Source organism: Pundamilia nyererei, unplaced genomic scaffold (genome assembly GCF_000239375.1).
Source record: "Pundamilia nyererei isolate P.nyererei 1_Seehausen unplaced genomic scaffold, PunNye1.0 scaffold00036, whole genome shotgun sequence".
Taxonomy (NCBI): domain Eukaryota; kingdom Metazoa; phylum Chordata; class Actinopteri; order Cichliformes; family Cichlidae; genus Pundamilia; species Pundamilia nyererei.
Genome location: NW_005187437.1, coordinates 4,425,401 through 4,443,396, shown reverse-complemented (window position 1 = coordinate 4,443,396; position 17,996 = coordinate 4,425,401). Strand labels below are relative to the sequence as shown.

Below are 17,996 nucleotides of genomic sequence, written 5' to 3'. Positions count from 1 at the left end.
AAAGTTCTTTAGAGACATGCACATTTACATTCCATGTCTCCAAAACACCCAATTTCAAAATACAGGATAGTCTGAAAGTTATGTTTTTTTCTTGCATTAACTAATTATTGTTGACATTAAAAGGTGGTCATTAAAATGTGTTCAGAATGATGAATTATCTCATAAATCACACTGCTTTCTCCCATTTAAGCTGTCTTTATAGGGTAAAACTATGTGTAGTACTGCATTTACGTTCTATTGGAACGATACCAAAGTATGGAAAGCAATTTGCCTTTAGAAGTATCGCACAGTACAGACATACTCTTTTCTAATTTAATCTAATTCTAACATCCCGATCACTCCCAAGTGTGACATACGAGGAACTCATGTTGTTTCTGTCGGTGTTTCTTCAGGGCACATTTAACCGCTGAGCGTGTAACCGGAATGTACCACAGCTACTCTCCCGCCTGTATTTATCACACAAATTAGAAGATAATGTTTGTTACTGTTTTAGAGTTTATTTTATTAACAGTATAAAGAATATAAAGGGTAGCTTTTTATAAAATAACATGGCTTCTAAAGTCCAACACCAATTTAATTGTCCGGATATGTTAATCGTTTGGTTTGTTCCATTTCCGGTTTTTACGACAACAAGGCTGTAGGTAGTGCACATGGGTCTCTGAAGCGAGTGGCTGGCCGCAGTATTCTTCAGTTTTATATTCCTCCTGTGTTTTGTGAAGTGACAGCATCGGAGGCTATTATGGGCAAGAAGAAGGCGGGCGGAGGAGCCGTGCTGGGCAGAGCTCTGATCAAGGAGAGGCTCCAGGCAGGCCGGGGAAACAAAAGGGGCGACTCTTGGGTATGACACACGTTTTTGTTTTTTTTAGCTTGTGTTAAACGTGTTCAGATAATCACAGATATAGATATGAGACCTTTCGTGATATAGTATCATCCCCTAAGCAGTTGTGACCCCGTTTTTAAATGTCACTCAACTTTTTAAATTCCACTTAGCTGTTAGTATTAGTGTTACGATTACCCCACACTGGCTTACCAGGATGTACATTTACTGATGCTGTTGTTTTAGAGCAAACGAACTAATGCGCAAGGACTATTACGTATATAAATAAATGACTGGGGTACGTTTGTAATGGGGATAAACTTTTCTGGGAAATTGTTTTAACAAAATCTCAACTATTTTTAGAACAAGTCAAAGGGTGGTTTGGATGCAAGGATGTGAAAATGATCCGCTATTTGGCGATGATGTCCCAGTCACAGCTGCTTTGTTTAATCTCGACGCTTTTTCACAGGCACTTACTGCTGGTCAAGCTACTGAAAGTTTGTTGTCATTGTTTTTTCTTTATATTTTCAGCTCCACACCAGTGAACTGAATGATGGCTACGACTGGGGGCGGCTGAACCTGCAGTCAGTGACAGAACAAAGTTCCATGGATGACTTTCTGGCCACAGCTGAACTGGCAGGAACAGAGTTTGTTGCAGGTAAATAGCAATTTGATTCACTCATGTTTAGTTTTCAGGTGAATTGTAGGTATGTTTCTTTTTTTTACTTATTAAACATGGGAAACTACAGTGCTCTGAAAAAGTATTTGTCCCATTTCTGAATTCTTATTTTTTTGAATAATTGTCACACTTGCACATTTCAGGACATCAACAAATTAAATGATAAATTAGACAAAGATAATTGTTCAATGATGACATCATTTACTAAGGGAAAAAGACAAATCAAAGCTGCCTGGTTCTATGTGGAAAAGTAATTGTCCCCATAAACCTAGCAACTGGTTGTCCTTGGGTAGCAACAACTGCAATCGAGTGTTTGCGATAACTGGGAATGAGCCTTCCACATCGAATTTTAGTCCACAATATTTACGTGTATAAACCTAACAGAAGTAATTCTTCCTGTGTTTTTAAGTATTTTTTGTCTTAAATATTATGTGATCTCCACTGCAGATCTGCCTTTTTGATTCTGCTTGTTAATCTAATCACTTTCATTCATTTCTGTGTTTTCTTAGAGAAGCTCAATATCAAGTTTGTGCCGGCAGAAGCTCGAGCGGGCTTATTAACAGCTGAGGAGAAAAGCGAACTGATGAAGCTGCACGAAGACAACAAACATTTCCTCAGAATTCCGAGACGGTGATTTGAGTCGACATGTTTTTACAGGTTAATTTGTCTAACGTATAAATAATATGTTGCATTGATAAGATCTGTTGTGTATTTCCTTGTTATAAGACCCCACTGGGATGAAAGCACCAGTCCAGACGAGCTTCAACAGACAGAGAAAGACAGCTTCTTGGAGTGGAGACGAGCACTTGCACAGTATGCAGCTTTTCTGTACTCTGAGTCACTTTTGGTGTTAAGAATCAGTAGTGAAATGCAGGGATAACCATTCAAAATTTTCTAATTAATGACTTATGATACATTTGTGCTGGATTATTGTTGCCTGTAATCTAATTACAAGTGTTCTCTTCAAAGGCTGGAAGAGGAGCAGAAGTTAATTCTCACCCCGTTTGAGAGAAACCTTGAATTTTGGAGACAGCTGTGGAGAGTGATTGAGAGGAGGTAGAACCCAAATCAACAGCATATCACATTTCCTGAGGAATCTGTTCTCATTATGTGATGCTGAGGGGGAAAAAAAACAAATATTTATTTTTTCTTATTTTAGTGACGTCGTTGTTCAAATTGTTGATGCCAGAAATCCTTTGCTGTTCAGATGTCTGGACCTTGTAAGTGCTTTGTTTCAATAGTGGACAGATGATAGAAATCTGGTTTCATATATGAAAATAATTGCACTTTGTTTAATCATTTTGCATATTTCATCTGTCAACATTTGCTTGTATCCATCATTACATACATTTAAACTGTACTGCAGTGATTGTAATAATTCTCTGGTTGTGTGGCACCAGGAGTCCTATGTTAAAGAAGTTTCAGAGCATAAGGTGAACATGCTTCTGGTGAACAAAGCTGATCTACTGACCAGGGAGCAGAGGCGAGTCTGGGCCAAATACTTTGAGAAAGAGGGGCTGAGGGCAGTTTTCTGGTCTGCTCTGGCTGAAGGCAACAGGCTGGATGCAGAGGAAAAGGTGAGAGCGCGGAGGCTTGATGAACTTTTCTCTCTTCTCTGAACTGTGATGCATTTGTATTTTTTTTAGGGAACAGATAATTTATTGTACTGAAGAAAAAGTCACCTTTTGGCGTCATCCTGCCGTCTTTAATCCCAGTGAAAAATAGTGCAGAAACTTGTCCCCTCACAGGGCATGGAGGTGGCCGATCCAGAGTGTGAAGAGAGTGATCCAGAAGAAGGAGGATGGAAAATTAAAGAAGATGTGAGTCAGAAAGGTGCAGATGGAGAGGAAGAGGTAAAGAATAAGGAGGATGAGGACAACGGGGGAGAACAGAGTGACATAGAGGAAGAGCAGGAAGAGGTAAGCGTAGATGAGGAGGACTGGAAGACCTGTTCAGAAGGCGAGGAAGAAGCAGAGGGAGAGACTGCTGGTTCATCTGATGCATCTTTCCACAACTCCAGCCGTCTGCTGCGCAAGGATGAGCTGCTGGAAATGTTCAAGGCTGTTCACAACGGCTCCAGGGTTAAAGAAGGGCAGCTGACAGTGGGACTGGTGAGTAAAAGGACCATCTATCTGTCAGTCTAGCGTAAATTGCATGCTGTAGCCACACCGCCTTTGAATTTTGGGATCGAGTTGTATATTTATATTTAGTAAGAGCGTTTGAACCACTGCACAATTTACCAGGAGTCTTTTTAATGCTTTACTAGAATCGTAGGAACAGGAAACATTTTAATTGGATTCATAGTCGGGGAAGAAGCTCCACACTTTCCTCAGTATGAGTTATTTTAAAGCAATTAAATGTTCATTATGTGGTGGAACCAACAGGTCGGGTATCCTAATGTGGGAAAGAGTTCAACCATCAACACTATTCTGAGGAACAAGAAGGTTTCTGTCTCAGCCACTCCTGGACACACTAAACACTTTCAGGTAGGTACTTACTGCTCAAATGCAGGTTAGGGATTCCACCAGCAAGAAGCTTAATAATAATAATAATGATAATTATTATAATAATGATGTTAGACCTGCGACAGACTGGCGACCTGTCCAGGGTGTACCCTGCCTCTCGCCCTAACACAGCTGGGATAGGCTCCAGCGCGCCCCTGAAAAAGGATGGATGGATGATTATGATGGTGTTTTTTGTGTGTTTTTGTTTTTGACATTTATGACAGACGTTATATGTGGAGCCAGGCCTGTGTCTCTGTGACTGCCCAGGACTGGTCATGCCCTCCTTCGTTTCTACCAAAGCTGAGATGATCTGCTCTGGGATTCTGCCCATAGACCAGATGAGAGACCACGTACCTGCGATCTCACTCATATCCTTTACGTGACAGAAAGCTAGACTCTGCCTGTTCTGCTTTATAATTGATTCTGATGCTTACGACATGTAGTTCTTAACAGATTGGTCACATATGTCAGACGATCCCTCGGCACGTGTTAGAAGGCACCTATGGCATCAATATTATCAGACCGCGGGAAGATGAAGACCCTGACAGACCGCCCACTGCGGAAGAGCTGCTGATGGCGTATGGATGTGAGGCTAATAGATATTTATCATGAGTCTGGATAGAATAGATTAACAATAGGTGAAATATGTACAACTCGAGAGAGTAAACCATCTTAGATTCTTTAAAAAAAATCTATTTTATAGGTTTAATTTTATGTATTGTGTTCCTCCTTGATCAGAGGTCCCTAGGTCAAATTGTGATACTGTCACCTCACTGTGGCACCCTTAGATGCTGCTAGCTGTCTTTCCCCTTGATGTAATTTCTTTGTTTTATAACATAGCCTTTTCTTTTTTGTCTGTTTCAGATATGAGAGGTTTCATGACGTCGCACGGCCAGCCCGATCAGTCCAGATCGGCCCGTTACGTCCTGAAGGATTATGTGAGCGTAAGTTCACAACTGCAAACTGTTGTGGGTTGGAAAAAACACACAGTTATGTTGCTTGTGTTTACGTTTTAATTTTGGACTGTGGTTGAGTGAGTGTGGGTCATTAATGAAATGTTTAGCCTAACAAAGTGGGAGGAAAAAACAGATGAAAATTCTAGGAGAGATAAATAAGTTATTTTCATCTTGGCTCAGCTCTGTCACCTGCAGCGTTAAACAGTGTAGCTGTAGCACATCTGTGGTTCGGCTATGTGTTTAAGCAGACTGTGGAGGTCTTCAGTCTTTTGTAAGGTGTAGCTGTTCTCTTGTAACCACTGAATTTGTTGATTTGACCAGTTACCAGTCAATTATGCATCATGTTTACAACGTCCTTTGCCTAAGATAGCTCTTTTCCTTACAGGGCAAGCTTCTGCACTGCCATCCCCCTCCACATATAAAAGCTGAAGACTTCCAGCCGCAGCACAAAAAGTTTGAGAAGAGAGACTCAGACAGCAGTGACCTCTCCACAGTAATGAACAGACAACACAAAATTAAGAGAATCGAAAACGTGGTTGACAAGAACTTTTTCCATCAGGTAAATTATTCCTGCTGATCTCTTATTTTTGGTCAGTAGATGTTGTAATATAAGCTATATTACCAGAAGTGTTCTGTCACCCATCCCAATCATTTAATTCAGGTGTTTCAATCACTTCCAGGCCCACAGGTGTGTAAAATCAAGCGCCTAGTCACGCGGACTGCATCAACAAATATTTGTGGAAGAATGGGATGCTCTCAGGAGCTCAGTGAATTCCAGGGATCGAATGCTAGTTGTGAAATTTCCTCACTAATAAATATTCCACACTTAACTCTTAGTGGTATTATAACAATGTGGAAGCCACTGGGAATGACAGCAGCTCAGTGGTAATCTCACAAATCCACTTCTGGAAGAATGGTCAAAAAGTCCCATAAACACACCTAAGCCTTTTGGAAAATCTTCCCACAAGAGTTGAAGCCGTTATAGCTGCAAGGGTTGGATGGACATCATATCAAACTCTATGGATTAAAAATGGGATGTCAGTCAAGTTCACATGAGTGTGAAGGCAGACGAGTGAACACTTTTGGTAATATAAAGTGTGTCTGCAGCAGAGGAGCAGTTTATTACGAAGTTAAATGATTTTTTCTTCTTGTTGATGATGAACCTCTGTTTAGGAGAACGTGCGGGCACTCTCCAAAGGAATTCAGTCTGTGATGGGCTACAAACCAGGCAGTGGACCTGTGGGTCCAGGCAAAGCTGAATCAGAGATGGCAGTGAGCAAACCCTGGAAAAAACACGGCAACAGGAACAAGAAGGAGAAAGTGCGGCGGATTACTAAACATCTGGATGCCTGATTATGATCAGAAAATCTAAGTTAATTTGAGCAACTTAGATCTGTGAACTGTACGTTAGGAAAAACCCTGAAGCACGGTTCATGTGTGATTCCAAGGGAATCAATTCTGAGTGCTTTGTGTAGATGAAGGCCCCCTTTAATCCTGTGAGTGTGGAAAAGTCAGACCGTCATGACATTAACTAATGAGGTGCATAATCTGTCGGCTCTGGTTTTAACAAAATGGTGCAGTGCACTCCGTCAGGCTGATCACCAGTTAAAGAGCAACATAAAGTCTCTGAATCAGTTAAAATACTGTATGTTGACTTTTATACATTTAAAGCAATGCTCTTTGTAACTTAACCGGGTTACGTAGAATAAACACGTGCTTTCATGTTGGTGTGACACTTTTTTGTCATATTTCCATAACAATATATTACTTAATGCTTCAGTGTAAATATAATATTTTGTATTTGTAATAGAAGACTATGAAATAGCAAGTTTTGTAATCTGAATAAGTTAAACTTTGCCAACTACCCGAACTCCTTCATGGGATGCCTTTTTAATTTCTCCTTGCTCTTTGGGCTGATTGGGACCTGATGAATGTAAAAACAAAGAATGATGTGATTTTTATTTTTTTGTGTCAGATTTTTGTTTCTGAGAAAAATGAGATCCACTCATGAGGACATTGGCTTTAAGTTTCGATGGAACAGAGGCAGTATAACATCCTCGTAAGTGGATATCAGGCCCTTGTGGGTTGTCTAGACAACCCAAAATGTAAAATGGACTGGTTCTTATATAGCGCTTTTCTAGTCTCCTGGAGTACTCAAAGCACTCTATACAACACGCCACATTAACCCCATACACACCCATTCACACGAGCACTATTATCTATACAGGGAGTGCTTTCTAACTATCATTCATACACATTCATACTCCGATGGATGCATCGTAGAGCAAGTAGGGGTTAGTATCTTTCCCAAGGATATTTGGCATGCAAACTGGGGGAGCCAGCTGCCTGAGCTATAGCCACCCCTATAATATATATAATGTGATGTCCACATATGTGGACGCCAGGTCCTAGGAGGTTAAAGAAGTGCATGAGGGTTGTAGGTGTCTAAGAATCTGAGAGCATTTCTAATTCTTACTGTTTTTGAGTATTTATCAACCAGATAATAAATTTGGAGTTGATTTTCTTACCATCACAGAATAGCTACAAGCTACAAAATGTTGTAAACCTGGGAACAAGTGGGAACTCCCATGAGTGTAAAATTAATAATATACAATAAATAATCGCAAACACCCCTAACCTGTGGCAGTGATTTCTGATGTTTCTGTTTTTTATGTCTTTGCTTATATTGGTAGATAGACTGAAACCAGCCTGATTTATGAAGGGTTTATGTCTAAAGCAAAGACATTAGCTGTTTTTCGAGTATTTTTATGACTCTGTTATTGTAGCTAATCTGTGTTCTAAATTATAATCGATCCAATCCTTTTTGACCACTTTAAATGTATTGAAAGAACAGCTGTATGTGATATTTGGTGAGATTTCTGCTGAGACTTGGATAAATAAAGGATATATATAAAAGTCAATTTGCCAAAAACTGACTGCAGCTTCTACATTTGTGACAGGAACGTGCTTTGTGGCTCAAAATCACTTGTTATCATTCATGAGAGATATGCTTGACAGATCATAGCCCAACAACTCATTGACAACAATTTGTAGTCGTTTTTTGGCAAGCGGTCACTGTGATCAAGCGTAAGATTCCTGAAACGGACTAAGGTACACGCAATGCTCCTGATCGTAGCTACAAATGAACGCGCCTCTTTAAATAAATGGATGATGATTTATTTGTTGGCATCTCTAAACACAGAAAGAGCGTAAAATCCACATTTTCACTTGTGCCTTTGAACGTATTTCCATATATGACAGGTGGCACAGGTAAGCCCCTCCCTGCCGCGTGCGGGCCGTTTGGAGAGCTGCCGCTGTGCTTTTGATGAGCAAGAAGTCAAATGTGCATATTCCACTAGGAGCATGGCTCAGTTTCTGATCGGTTCTGCGGATTGTCGCTGAGCATTTGCGCTTAAAATGAAGAAAAGTGCGCACATCGCGGATGGTCAAGTCGGGGAACGATCAGACTATTTCCTGACTAGTTTGGTTGATTTTTGCGTGGATTCAGTTAACACCTGTTTGTCCCGTGACGCAGACACACTTTGCGTCCCTGTTGGTCTCACCTTTCTTTCTGCGCTGCTTTTGCTGCTATCATGTCTCCTGTAAGTAGATTATCATTAATCACCCACCGGCCCCATTCATTTAATACATATCTAACATTGACCTGTGGTAACTGTGAAGGTTCGTGTATCAGAGGTGCAAAATTCGGGGAGAAAATCCGGGAGAAACCGCGGTTTTCTTCTACTGCTTCATCGGTAACCTGTGCAGTACAACTGGAGCCATCCTGTCCAGGCAGCTGCATATACAGGTAACACAGTTCTACGTGTAACCAAGTATTTTCACTCTATTTATGCATTAAAATACCGTAACTCCTTATCGCTGCCCTCTCTGCAGATTTTAATGGGTGCTTTTGCTGCCGCTGTGGATTTTGTGAACTGTATTTTGTGGTGCTTTCCAGTGTTCCTGTGTTGGAATTCGAAAGCAGGTATGATTAAGAAAATTCCTTATCTTAATAATGCAAACCTTATCATTCCCAAACAATTTAGCAATTGTGCATTATTCAAAGTGCAGCAGCAAGGTAGCACAGGTGTTTAAATATTGTCATCCAGCCGACCAAACCCTTTTGGCAAAACAGTAGGTACAATTATCAGAGAGGCGCTACAGATAACCATACAAATGAACAGGGGACCTATTGAAATGCTTTCTAACTGTAACTGTCCTCTCTGGTGTCCTCTCTCAGAAAAAAGGCTGAGGATGATGAAGAGGAGGAGGAGACAGCATCTCCTAGCAGTGTGTGTCTTGATGGTAGTTGCAGGAGGTTTTCTGAAGTCCAGGGTCTCCCATACTTCAGCACTGCAGCCCGTCAAAGGGAGGACGCTGCTGCATGTTGTCCTTCAAGTCTCCAGCTGGAGTTCTTCAATGGTGTGGTTACACAAACAGACACATGTGTATGAGTGCTGTCACCTGGGTTGTTTTGTTGTTTTTGAATTGCCATTTTGCAGCTACTCTAAATGTCCTTCTGCTGCATCGTAAAACCGTCTGTCTGTAGGACAACACTGAAATCGTGGGTTACCTACTGGGGCTGCTGTCTTTTGTCATAGCCTGTACCTCCAGGATCCCCAAACTCTGCAGAGTAGTAAGTGACAAACCATTCACTTAAAATCATGTTACTGTTCTAATAAAGTTCCTAGTGTTATTTGTATTCTTCCTTTTAGTGCAATGGACATAAAGTGACCCACACTGCCATTTTCTCTGGACTGTTGTGCTCACTGGCTGGTGCCCTCTACACTGCAGCCATACTCCTCTGTGACACTCAGTTTAGATTTCTTATGAGAGCGATGCCATGGCTTCTGTCATCAGCAGGCTGTGTGACTCTAGACCTTCTTGTATCCTTACACAGTAAGTGTGACCACGCATCACTCAAACTGTGTAGAGATTCACAACTCACTTTGCTAGTATGGGGTCAGGCCTCATTTTGCCTTCAGAGCTTTGTGTCATAGATTCGACAAGGTGCTGGAAACATTCCTCAGACGTTTGAGTCCATATTGATGTGATTGCATCACACAGTTACTGCAGATTTGTCAGCCCTACATCCATGATGTGAAGCTTTTGTTCCAACACATTCCAAAGCTACTGTGCATTCAGAGATCCTCTTCTGCTTGCCTAGACTGTGACAACTGACTGTTATTTGAGTCACTGTTTATTTCTCTGACCATTCTCTGTAAACTAGAATGTTTGGGAAACTCCTGGTAGATCAGCAGTTTCTGAAATACTCAGACCACCCCATCTGGCACCAACCATTCAAAGTGACTTAAATCGCCTTCCTTTCCCATCCTGATGCTCAGTCTGAACTTCAGCAGGTCATTTTGACTAAATGCATGAAGTTGCTGCTGTGATTGGTTGATTAGATACTTCCAATAACAAGTGGCTGAACATGTGTACCTAACAAAATTGATGGTGAGTGTGGATTCTCACTAAAACCGGGGCTACTGTCCATTACATCTAGATTTAGGTGATTTGCTTGAGTCTGTGCCAGTCATGCTGTGGTGTGGTTTGTTGACCTTTAACCTGTCATGTCAGATTGTAATTACTCATTGGTGCAAGAGAGGCTCCAGCAAGAAGGCTATGAGACTTTTTGCAGATACAGAGCGCCTTTTAGGTGGTTCACGGCGCCCTGCAAAGAATAACACTTCCATGAAGAGACAGACAAAAGAGCAAATTCCTTCATCAGCACAAACAAAAGTAAGCTTGTTTTGTTTAATCATACCACTTTTTTGTTATTGTGTGCGCAAGGCTGCTTCTCGGATTTCTCAGAGTGAATTTAATAGCTTGTTTTCAATCAGACTTCCATAATAAACATGCTTTTTACTGTAATACCGATAATATTGGATTTTTACTTACTGCTTTCTTGTGTGGATTAAGTTATTTGGAAGTAGCACTATGCAGGCATCGTTCTGCAACAAACACTATTAGCATTGTTCTTCTAATAGTGTTTGTTTACTAAAGCCTTGGTGTGACTATAATAGTATTCTTTTTCTTCAAAGATAAAAAATCTCCAGAAGATGAGAGAGGTGGGCCAATACATGGATGTCAACAGTCAACCTGTGAGAAAAGTAAGCAAAGAATCTGTTGTGACACTACATTTTTACAACAGCAGTTTGTTTGATAGGAACTCTTCACTGCACACCGTTATTCTTCAAATACTAGATGTGCTTTCATTTTTGAAAATGCCCCTCGAGAAGGTGACGTCACCCAGGGGAGACGTGGGAAGCGAGCCTCCCAGCAGGAGGGTTGGGGCGATCAGAGCAGACGGCTTCTGCTCCACAGACACATCCTGTGAGTCCTCGCCGGTCAGCTCGGATCTGGAGGTGAATTGGACTACTTGGATACAATCACTTAAATTAAGAAATGAATCAAATGTATCACTAAATAAACATTTCTCCCCGTCTCTCTAAAGCTATGATATATTTTCAAAAAGCTGGTAATCTTGATACATCAAATGTCAGTTCTCACTGTGTAAAGCAGGGGTGGGCAACTCCGGGCCTCGAGGGCTGGTGTCCCTGCAGGTTTTAGATGTGTCCTTGAACCAACACAGCTGATTTAAATGGCTAAATTAGCTCCTGCAGTTCTTCAGAGGCCTGGTAACGAACTAATCATGTGATCCAGGTGTGTTGACCCAAGGTGAGATCTAAAACCTGCAGGACACCGGCCCTCGGGGCCTGGAATTGCCCACCCCTGGTGTAAAGGATAGCTATAATATGTAGTTATTCCAAAGTGCCACTAGGTGGTGACAGCATGTTTGTATGCTGGATAGTGTGCATGGCTGTTATAAAAATATGAATGAACATAACCCTTTGTGTAACGCCACCTTACATGAAATGCTGTGATGACCTGATTCTGTTAGTATGAGTCTTTTTATGAGTTTAAGCTATTGAGTCATTTGCACAACAGCAGTGGTGAAGTTCCTAAAGAGGTAATGACTTTATGACTCATTATCATAAGCCAGGGGGTCTGGAGTCAGCTTGTGGAAATGGTGAATAAGAAATGCACTGACAAAACTGCCTATGTTTTAGTGCCACTTTAGGGTTGAGATCCTTTATTATAAAGGAATGGTATTGACTGTCTGCGTATGAAAATACAGCAGTCAGAAGAATTCATAAGTAGACGTAATAGTGCAACTAGGCTTAGTGCTTTGCACATGTGACTTTGGGGGAAGTAAGTCAGAAGACAGCCCTCAGACGTTCTTATAAGGAGACAATAGTCAGCATGTTCTTATTGGACAGACAAGTTGAAGTCTATGGAGAGATGTGCATGTGGTTTTCTGAGTGCAAGCTCAGTGTTTTGTATTTTAGTTTTCTGCAGTGTATAGCTGAGCCAGTATCAAATCTTCACTAGTCTTATTTTAGAGAACAGTTCACATTTATATAGTTTTCTCTTTTTTGAAAAACACAGTCTGAGTTTGCAAGAGGATTCAAATTCCAAGTGTTTTGGGTTTTTTTTTCTTTGTCAGGCCTTTATGCTCATAAAAACTCCCTTACTAGAAAGCCAGGCTATGGAGGATGTCATTTAATCAGAAACAAAGGCAAATGGTGCAAGCACAAACAATCGCAGGTTGATACTGTTCACCAAACAGGAAAAAACAAAAGACATGAATGCCCTTTTAGCACAGTTGGTTTGTTCGAGAAGTAAAGGCGATTTGGAAAAGTGTAAGTTTATGCTGAATGTGACAAAGTATAACTTTGTTTGGCTGTGAACACTCAGCTTAATCTTCACAAAGACAACAGGAGGCAATTTAAAGTTTAGCCGGGCCGTTTCTGTCTGATGCACTTGGAATTTACTGATGCTCTTCACTCGATCTTACAAAGAATGATTCTTTCCAAGATGACTTTGTGTCTAATGTTTAATCCTGATTACAAAGAGCTCCAGAGGAGTTCAGGTCTATCAGTGAATCTTTTACTTTTTATTTGGTTACCTAACTTCCTAACAGCCTTAAAGCAAACTGGGAACTAAAACAAAGATTACAGAGCATTTTTTGAAGTATTTAAATGAGTGGCTTTTCCTACTTTACATGTGATCCTGATAATTGGACAGTCGCCTCAGCCGGCAGCTTGAAACCTCCATTGTGCTGTGTTTCACGCACATTACTGCTGAGTTCTGGTTCTTGGCTGAGCTGAGGCTTAGGGCTACAGTGATGGGTGGAATTGTTTGAGATTTGCCATGTGGTCCAATTGTTCTGCTGTAAAGGATCTTTGATTAAAGACCAACAGTGGGCTGGGTCTGTCTGCCTAGGAAGTGGTGCAAAATGGTTGCCTTGTCTATAGGGGGCCAGTACCCTCTGCTATTTTGGGAGATGTTTATAGTCTGTTGTTTGACTCTCGCTGGCCAGGAATGTCACTGTGTGAACAATACAAGACCTGTGTTGTAGGTGTCGAGTTGACGCTTTCATGGGGCATGATTCAACACGACCACCATTGATGAGCCCCCCTAGAAAACTAAGGAACACTTAGTGTATGGTACACTTCTGAGCTGCCTCCCAATTCATCAATACATACTTTGTTTGTATTTTAAATCAACATTAGGGTGCATTAATATATCATATGTGCCATGTGATTATTGCCAAATGCTTTTATAGCATAGCAGACACATTAGTCTCAGAATATTAGCTGTTTATATGACTTTGCTATAATTCTTTGTACGATTACTTTGACATGTTCTTATTTTCTAGTGGGATTTTGAAGCAGCAAATACACACTGGAGCAAAGCAACAGCAAAACAACAGGAGGGTGACGAGTTTCCCCTGCAAGAGTGGCCGACAAACCCCGAACCGTTTAACATCTGCGCCCGTTCCCCGTCTGGACTCGCACAGAAAGCTCTATCTGGTACGGAAGAGTGTGGCTCTGTTGTAAGCTTAGCTAAGTGAAGTTCACACATGCTGAGTGCAGTAATTTGTGAATAAAAAAATAAATAAAAGTGCAAAAATAAATCTGTCATGCGTCTTGTTTTACAACAAAAATTACTGATTGTTTTTGGTTTAAAGTTATTTCGAGTACCTTTTTGTTTCTAACACTGTAGCGAAGCACAAACGTCAAGCTCCTGAAGACGTTCGGCCTTTTAGAAAGGTTTACAGAAAAGACCTTCCCTAATAAAACACTATTACTCCCCTGCTGCCATTCAAGGTTACTGGGTCATATCCTGTATTTTGCTTGTCGACCTGGGTTATCGGGGCTGGACTGGGAAAAGAGCCGGCAGAGCAGATAAGAACCAGACTAGACGCCCAGAGCTTGTCTGTCCTCTCCATCATTCAGCAGACCTCCGTCCATCTGCCTGCTGTGAAGCTTTATAAAATAAAAGTTACTAGAGGCATTTTTAACTAAAGGGGCTTCCTAAGGCCTGATTATGGAACAATTACATTTTTACTCCTCCCTGTTACATTTCCTCAAGTGACAGGTCTCAGACTAATGACTGGGAAACAACTAATGAGATGTAACAAAGCAATTGCTGATATCAGCAGTGGATATTAATGTCCTCAACAACTGGCTCTGTCTGTGGAAATGGCTGGGAAATGTTTATTGAATTATATTTGATCTGACAGTGTTGATGTTCAGGCCATGTGATTTATCTACTTTGTTGTTTGTTTTTTTTAATAATAATGAAGGTAATAATATTGTAATAATAATAATATTGTAAACGACCCTATTGCTCAGCTATACTGATGCTAGTATTCATGATTACACAAGTGCTAAATATGCTAATGCTAAATATACACTCACTGGCTAACTTATTAGGTACACTTTGCTTGTGCTTTAATTCTTTGTGGCATAGATTCAACAAGGTGCTGAAAACATTGATCAGACATTTTGATCCATGTGATGACATCATACAGTTGCTGCACATTTGTCAGCAGTACATCAATGATGAGTCTCCCACTCCACCACATCCCAAAAGTGGATTAACTGTGGAGGCCACTTGAGGACAGCATATTTTATGTCACGTTTTAAGAAACCAGCTTGGCAGGATCTGAGCTTTTTGGCATGGTGCCTTATCCAGCTGCAAGCATCCACTAGAAGATTGGTACAGTTGATCACAAAGGGATGGGTATGGTAAGCAACAGTATTCAGGTAGGCTGTGATGTTTAAACAATGCTCAGTTGGTATTAATTTTCCCAAAATGTGCCACACCATTACTCCCAGCCCACCAGCCTGAACCACTGATGTAAGGTACATTTTTCCACTCTTCTATTGCCCATGACAATTCTAGACTCAGTTTCCTCGTGCTAGCTGACAGGAGGAGAACCTGGTGTGGTCCTCTGCTGCTGTAGCTCATCTACTTAAAGGTTCAGCGATACCTTGGTTTTAACAAGTGGTTACTTGAGGTAAAGTTGCCTTACTTTCAGCTTGAAACACTCTGGCCACTCTCCTCTTGCTTCTGGCATAAACAAGTCATTTTCATCTGCAGAGCTGGCTATTTTCTCTTTTTCAGACTATTCTCTGTGAACCATAGAGATTGTTGTGGGGGAAAGTGCCCCCACAATCATTCCAGAATTTCTACAAATGCTCAGACCAGTTCATCTTGCAGCAACAACTGTGCCACGTTCGAAGTCACTTAAATTCTTTTATCTCCATTCTGTTGCTCAGTTTGAACTCGAGCAGGTTGTCTTGACTGTGTCTACATGCCTACATGCATTGATCTGCTGCCATGTGATTGGCTGATTAATGAAGAGTTAAGCAGGTGTGCTTAAGAAGATGGCTTATGCATTTATATTAGAGACGGCACGATACCACTTTTTTATGTCCGATACCGATATAAATTTGGATATCTGCCAATACCGATATGAATCCGATTATAGTGTTTTTTTTAATCAATAAAACTGTTTTTTTAATATCTTGCTGCTTTTTGTACAAGTTCATACTCAAGTTTAAAAACAAAACAAAACACTAAAGCTATTCTGTTATACCTGTATGCAAAAAATACACTGCACCCAAAATATTTCATAGTTCAGCGAGACTGATCAATCTAATAAACTTAAACCTGCTCCATCCTCCCTATTCTGGTATTTTAAAGAGTACTTAGCAGAAATATTAAGCAACCTAACTAATAGGGCTCCAAAACTCCCAGTAAAAAAAAAATTAAATAAAATAGGGAACCGACCATCCACCTCGTGATGCTTAATCGACGTAATCAACTATAATTTGATGCAGTGTGAAAAAAAAATGCACAGAAATCAATTATTTTTCAAGAGTAATTAAATAGATTCAACATCTTTCTTCAACAGAACTGCAGACTGCACAGATGGTACCTTCCCAAAGGAAAAAGTCCTACAGCTTACTAGGGTATATTAGACTTAATAGTTACTACATACAGTAATGGACTTCTATACATTTTACATCAGATTAAAACTTTGGGTGTAAGATTCGGATAATTTTTTATTAAAAGCTAGACATTTTAAATGAGAATAAGAAAGAAAAGTATGTCTTTGTGCCCCTTTTCCCTGTTCTTGCCCTATTGGCCCCTCTGGCTAAACTTTGCTAGCTCTGCCCCTGCACAGTTACCAGCCGTCAGCTGCGTAGAAAAAGATCCTGGTGTAGAAAGTAATATTAAATAAATACTAACAACAGATTATCAAGGTTAAAAGTGCTGCTGTTGTTCAGCTGCTGGTTTCCTCTTTCTGGCACGAAGTGGGCCAAAAACAAAGAAGAGAGACGGAGTCGACAGAAAAGCCGATCAGCTGATCATTGATCAGTTTTATGATTGAAGTAGCAGCAGGAGAGGGAGGGAGAGGCAATCGCTCCATAAATCGGTTGTTAAGCTTAACGCGGGAATGCTTTACAAACATTCAGAGATGAACTTACACACTTGCTTTACTTCTCTCTGGGAAAACTTCCTCTGAGATGAAATGCTGGATTGCTAGCGAGGCTACAAATACACACAGCCGCTCTATCACGTGACCACACTGCTGCGATGTGCTACGGTTATGAGCCGAGTTACGCCATGTCGCAAGTTTTTTGAGGTGCTTTTTTGATATTTAATGGATCGATGACATTTTTTATTTGTCTCCGATATCCGATCCAGTAATTTACGTCAGTATCGGACCGATACCGTTACGTAATATCAGATCGGTCCATCTCTAATTTATATATCTGCCATAGATTTGTCTTAACTACATTTGAAAAGTGAATGCACAAAAGCTTATCAAATGTTGATGAATATGGAGATATCCCATGCATGTAGCTGTATAAGTCTTCAGATCAGTCATTACAACCATAGTAACAGATTGACTGTAATTCTATATTGAAAAAAATATGTCCTGAACCTTTCTGTTGGAGACTTGGCAATTAAAGCTTTTTACCATCTTAAAAATAGACCCAAAGTCAAATTGTCATTTAGGGGTCTGATGCCATTACAAACACTGAGCTAGCATGGCTTGATCTGGGCCTCATGTCAGTCCCTTCTGAGGCCAAAAGAAAACAATCCGTGTGTCCCATATAAAAAGGTGGAATTTTGTTTGCAAAAGTGATGAAGAGCCTGGATTAGCACATCTGAAGCTGCAGTGGGGAGAGGATCTTTCTGTTTTTCTTGGCCCTTTGTCAGCGACCACTCCACTGCAGAGCATGCAAGGCACTGAATGATTCGATCCTGCAGAACATTTTGTTCACCTTGAAATTTGGCTAGCAAAGGGGGGAGGTGAATTGCACAGGAGTGACACAATAGTTGAAGTGCACAAGTGAGGAATATATCAGAAACTAAATCTTCACTCATGAATACATGGTCGTTACTGAATAAAGGATTATATAATCGTGGGTTGCTGAATTTCTTTGTCAAAGGAGCAACTGATTTGGCATGTGTTTTACAAATGGGGTATATGAACTGAAGTTGTGTGTTCACTGCTTTTGGCAGCAGAAAGAATTATCTAGTTTTTATGAAGCTTGGCTGAATTAGGGAATAAATATGTCAAGTTTGGATACCTTAATTTCTTTTGATCAGTTCTTTGTAAGCCCCCAAGATTTATGAAGTTGCAAAAAGCAGAAAGCATTCAACATGTG

At 40.6% G+C, this 17,996-nt stretch overlaps 2 protein-coding genes across 2 annotated transcripts; both read left to right on the top strand.

Annotated features, from left to right (window-relative positions):
• The first annotated feature begins 620 nt into the window (after positions 1–620).
• On the top strand, positions 621–6,676 carry lsg1 (large 60S subunit nuclear export GTPase 1). Its single transcript, XM_005730363.1, has 14 exons — positions 621–838; positions 1,349–1,475; positions 2,006–2,126; positions 2,223–2,309; positions 2,466–2,552; positions 2,656–2,716; positions 2,897–3,073; positions 3,245–3,607; positions 3,881–3,982; positions 4,225–4,368; positions 4,463–4,586; positions 4,865–4,944; positions 5,342–5,515; positions 6,130–6,676. The coding sequence occupies exons 1-14, from the start codon at positions 740–742 to the stop codon at positions 6,307–6,309; spliced, it is 1,926 nt and encodes a 641-aa protein (XP_005730420.1). The 5' UTR covers positions 621–739; the 3' UTR covers positions 6,310–6,676.
• Positions 6,677–8,248: 1,572 nt separating this feature from the next.
• tmem44 (transmembrane protein 44) lies at positions 8,249–13,928 on the top strand. The gene is made up of 10 exons (XM_005730362.1): positions 8,249–8,558; positions 8,638–8,764; positions 8,851–8,941; positions 9,197–9,378; positions 9,506–9,592; positions 9,672–9,842; positions 10,537–10,698; positions 11,001–11,069; positions 11,199–11,324; positions 13,682–13,928. Exons 1-10 carry the CDS (start codon positions 8,374–8,376, stop codon positions 13,874–13,876), a joined length of 1,395 nt encoding a protein of 464 aa, XP_005730419.1. The 5' UTR covers positions 8,249–8,373; the 3' UTR covers positions 13,877–13,928.
• Positions 13,929–17,996: the final 4,068 nt, after the last annotated feature.

What these genes read in the sequence shown, in the direction of transcription:
- lsg1 (XM_005730363.1), top strand. Translation starts at nt 740, where the DNA reads ATGGGCAAGAAGAAGGCGGGCGGAGGAGCCGTGCTGGGCAGAGCTCTG. An exon ending in TGTTCAGATGTCTGGACCTT is followed by an intron (nt 2,717 to 2,896) that starts GTAAGTGCTTTG and finishes GTGTGGCACCAG; the next exon opens with GAGTCCTATGTTAAAGAAGT. An exon ending in ACAAGAACTTTTTCCATCAG is followed by an intron (nt 5,516 to 6,129) that starts GTAAATTATTCC and finishes ACCTCTGTTTAG; the next exon opens with GAGAACGTGCGGGCACTCTC.
- tmem44 (XM_005730362.1), top strand. Translation starts at nt 8,374, where the DNA reads ATGAAGAAAAGTGCGCACATCGCGGATGGTCAAGTCGGGGAACGATCA. An exon ending in TTGCTGCTATCATGTCTCCT is followed by an intron (nt 8,559 to 8,637) that starts GTAAGTAGATTA and finishes GTAACTGTGAAG; the next exon opens with GTTCGTGTATCAGAGGTGCA. An exon ending in CCAGCTGGAGTTCTTCAATG is followed by an intron (nt 9,379 to 9,505) that starts GTGTGGTTACAC and finishes GTCTGTCTGTAG; the next exon opens with GACAACACTGAAATCGTGGG.